The 5,334-nt window shown below is 35.8% G+C and overlaps 1 protein-coding gene across 1 annotated transcript; it reads left to right on the top strand.

Moving 5' to 3' along the window:
* Positions 1-289: 289 nt before the first annotated feature.
* Positions 290-5,062, top strand: LOC124374399 (alpha-amylase 4N-like; the record flags this gene model as incomplete). The annotated part of the gene is made up of 4 exons (XM_046832620.1): positions 290-376; positions 793-908; positions 1,379-1,546; positions 4,840-5,062. Coding segments are annotated over 4 exons (410 nt in total), but the record flags the coding sequence as incomplete, so codon positions are not given.
* Between the last annotated feature and the right edge of the window lie 272 nt (positions 5,063-5,334).

The raw sequence follows: 5,334 nt of genomic DNA, 5'->3' as shown, positions 1-5,334 counted from the left end.
GTTAATAATTAATGACAAATTTAACTACTAGTACTTAAATTTAAGGAAACGTTATATAAAAATTAAATTATACTGCATAACAAGTAAAAGCAATGATATTTCTTCAAAGTAGTAATCCTCCTTAATTTTCCTTTTATTAGCGGTAAAGCCTCAGTGCCCTTGTGATTTTGGTGTTGCCACACAATGCACACTTTAGGATCCCTTAATCCTATCTATCCATGTTGTCCTTAATGAAGATTCTTGGGTATTTCAACGTCTGAAGTTATTTATTGAAGTTAATTGTCCGCAGGCAGACATCTGCACCAACGGCTGGTCCTGTTCAGCATCCGCTGGCGTCAGATATACAACATGGTCGCCTTCCACAACTTTGTGCGAGGTAAGAGTATCTTCGTCTGAGTGCCAATCACAATGCATTTCTTTCTGTTTGAAGTTTTTTTATTTGGATCATTTCAACAAATCAGACTTTTCAGACAGGGCAACCACCAAATAATAAATAAATACTGAAAAGGGTTGCCACCTGATAATTATAATGAACAGTTTGTCATTGATCAATAATAGGAAATGCTGAAGAGTTTTAATATACTTACGTTTCCTGCAATTTCACTTAAACTAATTGGATCTCTTATCAAAATTTCAAATTCAGGCATCAGCATTGTTGTAGAAAAACACTTTAAAAACTCCTCTTTCCTATTTTTACAAATAAAATGTTCATTTAGACATAAATAGTGAAGTTTTACTTGTTCTCAATTCACATAATTTGTGTGATTTTTATTATATTAATGAACTGAATAGGTACTGAAGTAGCTTCATGGTGGGACAATGGAAAGAACCAGATAGCTTACTGCAGAGGCCATAAAGGATTCATAGCTTTCAACGTGGAGAACTACCCTCTGAATAAAAAGCTTCAGGTGAGCTTCCGCCATGTGCACATATACGTTATATTGATATACACTCGTCATTGTGAGATCAGTAGTCTAGGAAAAATATCTGAGACAATAATTGTCGTTTCATATTTTTAACCTTTTTTGATACCGCAGTATTTTGACCATCACCAAAACTACCGCCTAATGATCCAATTTCTTTCTTATGTGAAAATTTTATCTATTGATTTCAAGAAAATTAGGTTGTGGGCTTGACTCCTTGACTATAGATGATAGAGCCAGCAGCATTATTTTTAGTCTATTGGATTATAGGTACTATTTCTATTACACTAATTTCCCTATCTGTTCCAGGTAGAAAGGGACATCATAATATCTACTGTCCACCAGTTTGATATTGAATTTGTATGATTTAACCCAAAAATACTAAATTGGAGACGGGTTAGTTTAACACTGCACTTATGACAGTATCATCCAGCTAAGATATTGTTTTTTTTCAGACCTGCCTCCCGAAAGGATCTTACTGTGACATAATCTCCGGTAACCTGGAGGACGGTCGGTGCACAGGCAAGACCGTGGAGGTGGGGGAGGATGGTACAGCCCTTATCACGATCGGAGAGTTCAATCCCACTAACCCAGATGATGGCGTCCTAGCCATATACCTAAAGGTGAGTGAGAAGTTGAAGATTGGTTATTTCTGTGTTTAATGCTGGTAAAAACACAACACTAGAACAGTGTACATTTATGTAAATGTGCAAATTCAAACTAATTTTCTTTTTCTTTTTTTTTCTTTTTCATGTTCCAGCTATCTACTAATTTGCACCCCAAACTTTACCGCCCTAGGATCAGAGTTCCCTCTTCCACCTCCATTAATTACCATCTTCTTCTTCTTCTTCTTTTCTGGCTTCAACTCTCAACTTACCGCTTACGAACCTTTAAATATAGTTATTACCATAAACCACTTTCAGAACCTAGTATTAATAAAATAAAGATTTCAGTTTTATAAAACTATATACAGATTTTTTTGCACTTTTCCATAATTGTAAAGCATAATTGACAAAATTTTATTGGTACAAAAAAAAATGAATTGCAACAAGTTTTTCAAATTTATTGTTTCAGAGTTTTTGTGATATAATTTAGTATAATGTTTGAGTATTGAAAGTTTCACCACAAATAAAAAATAAAATATAACAAAAAAAGCGATGTGACGAAGTAGAATCTAGTTGATACATTGACTAGTAGTGTTTTATTACAGTACAAAATTAATATACTACAGTACTAATATCTCACCACACAAAATTGTGATTGATCGTTAACCTACGCTTGAAACGATTCTTGGGGGCTACATTTTGAGGCATCTACATGAGAAGGAGAAGCCCTTTCTGCCAGCTTCGTCTTACAAGCAGAAAGTGGAGCTGACGGTCATTACAAGTGCTGCGTTCTGAGACCTCATCCCAAAGCTAGCTTTTCACATAAGTTCTGTCGTTCCTGGTGAATCATGATACAGGAAGATTATAGGCTGAAAAAGTGAGAGATACAAGAGGGTTCATGAAGCAGAAGCCAGGAATTCTAAAGGAACTGAGTCGGATATTGGAATAAAGGAACAAAAACAGGTTACAAGCTTATATGGTAAGAGAAGAAACTAAATTTACAATGAAAATAATTTACAATATTTATGTAAAGTTCAACAATATTTTCTCTAAAAGTTATTAAAAGATTATCATTATTAACCACTGGACACCTCTGTTGCTCATCGATCAACCTACAACTTAGGGAAATTCATTTCCTCAAATGGATGAGGAAATTTACTTTTATTATATTTTTTAGATTTTAAAACAAGTTGATTGAGAAAATAAGGCAAAGAGTCAAAGCTGATGCATTTTGTAGGTTAATGCCTAGGTTGTTTATTGAACAAATATAAATTTGTTAAATTGTTTGTGATGCCAGTCCACATATTTCAGATTAGGGACTTTTGAACCGATCTTTTGTTAAAGGCGTATTACAAAACTCCTCGTCCTATATTTTCTGTTGATACGAGGCGTGTTCAGAAAATAAGTACTGTTTCATTCTAACTGCCGCCGTAGCACAGCAATCGGTGTTCCGCGCATGCGCACTAGTTGTCCCTTGTTCACTGGCTGTTGATTCAACGCCATTTTAGTTGTTCTACGTTGTGTTTTTCAGTTTTTACTGAACGTTTGAAATGTTTAAGGACAATTAGTGATCCTGCCGATTGTGAGACTCGTTCTGTAATAAGATTTTTGAACGCAATGGATGTGAAACTAGCTGAAATTTATCGTCAACTTCCAGATGTTTACGGAGAAGACGTGGTGAATGAAGGAATGGTGAGAAAGTGGGTTAGAATGTTTCAACTGCCTTTGAAAAAATGTGCATGATGAGAATCAAAGCAGTCGGCCTCCCTCGTCACTGATGATCTGGTAAGAGCAGTTGACGAAAAATTCCAAGAGAACAGACACTATGACAACGCTATCTGACGATTTCCAACAAATTTCACGCACTTTTGTATGAAATTGTTACGGACCACTTAGGTTATCACAAGCTGTGTTCCCAATGGACTTCAAAAATGCTTATTAATGTGCACAATACCAAGAGACTTGGATGTGCTTTGACTTTTCTCACACGGTACAGTGATGATGGTGAGGATTTTTTATACAAAATTGTGACAGGTGATGAAACTTGGGTCCGTCATGTCACACCGGAATACAAACAGCAGTCAATGTTGTGGCGACACACACAACCCCGAAGAAACAAAAATTCAAGACGACAAATGTCTGCACAAAAAATCATGTGCACTGTCTTTTGGGATCGGAAAGGTGTTTTGCTGATTGATTTTCTTCCAAGAGGTGAAACCATTAAATGCGGCAAGGTATTGCAAAACCTTAAGAAAAACTAAGGTGGGCAATTTAAAAATAGGACAGGAATCCTCAGTAACAGAATTGGTTGCTCATGACAATGCTTGGCCCCGTACCACTGGTGACACTCAAACAGTGGTTCGACAATTTCGTTGGCAGCAGTTGGATCACGCACCCTACAGCCCGGATTTGGCACCGTCTGACTACCACTTGTTCCTGCACATGAAGCAGGAGCTAAGCGGCCAAGCTTTGAAACCGATGATAAGTGAAATCTGCCATGGGGTCTTGGCTACATTCGTTACCAAGAACCTTCTACGAAGAGGGTATTGACAAATTGATCACTCGGTACGACACGTGTTTGAACATCGGTGGAAACTATGTAGAAAAATATTTTAAGATTTGGGATTTCATGTAGAAATAAAAATTGTGTTACTTGGTTTTTTTAAAAACAGTACTTACTTTCTGAACAAGCCTGGTATATCAAGACCATGTAGAACACTGTAAGGAGGGCAATAGATGTAACACATTTTATGAGCTAAAAGAGACAGGAAGTCAAAACTCCTTTCACACATCGATTCAAACCAGCTTGGAAAATTTTACACCACTCAAAAAGGAATTCCCTCTGCAAAAATCTATATGGCACTGATGAATTTGAATCTGGTACCAGTGATGGTGCCAGCAACTTAGACCCACTTCCGGTGAGTAAATCAGGAAATATGTGTAAGAGGGGAATACCGTTGAATAGATTTTCTGTTGAATGTATTTACTCTATAGTTAGAGCTTCTGGGGTGGGGGGGGGGGATAAATGAGTTGCTGTGTAGAATTACATAAAGCTTTTCTAACTAATACTTGCGATGACCAACACCACTCAATTTTTGGAGGGATGGAACTATTATATAACATCACAGTTGATTAAAAGTATTCTAATTGTCTTCGTGTGAATATTGTAAATAGTTGTGTAAACTTAGGTAAGACTGATAACAAGTTAAATGTATACATTGCTGTAATGACTAATACCATTAAAAAAATGATTAGGAATTTATTATTAATGTATGTATATACTGGTTAGATTTTTTTTTTTTAAATTTCAGGTTTCAAAGGACAAACGTAGAAGACAAATTGGACACTAAAGGAGATTTTCTACAGTCCCAAAACTTTGGGGGTAATTTTTTGGAACAGCTCTACACACACCCACCTCAGGTCTGATTTACAAAGCGATTATTTATAATTGATGTCTTTCTGACAATATGATTAATTATTAATTATTTTATTACAATAAAAAGAACATAAAACTGTGTTCATATTGAAATTTTATTATTTGTATACAATTGTACATGAACCTCTTCCTCTCCTGTAAATTATTTTTATGGTAAATAAAAATCAAATGTTAGTTTTTCAGTAGATATATTTGAAATCCTTTCAAATCAAAAAGTGGTATTTGGGAAAAAGACTGTAAGTTATGCATGTGTAAACATCTGTCAATCAATCAATCAATCAATCAATCAGTAATGAGTCGGAGTCCAAGCGGAGCGGACGTATCGCGGCTAAGCTCTCTTATCAGTGTTCCCGTTCCGTAGCTATACTGC

The sequence above is a fragment of the Homalodisca vitripennis genome, unplaced genomic scaffold, assembly GCF_021130785.1.
Source record: "Homalodisca vitripennis isolate AUS2020 unplaced genomic scaffold, UT_GWSS_2.1 ScUCBcl_8276;HRSCAF=16321, whole genome shotgun sequence".
Classification (NCBI taxonomy): Eukaryota; Metazoa; Arthropoda; class Insecta; order Hemiptera; family Cicadellidae; genus Homalodisca; species Homalodisca vitripennis.
The sequence above is the reverse complement of the archived record's forward strand: the minus strand, read 5'-3'. Positions and strand labels throughout refer to the sequence as shown.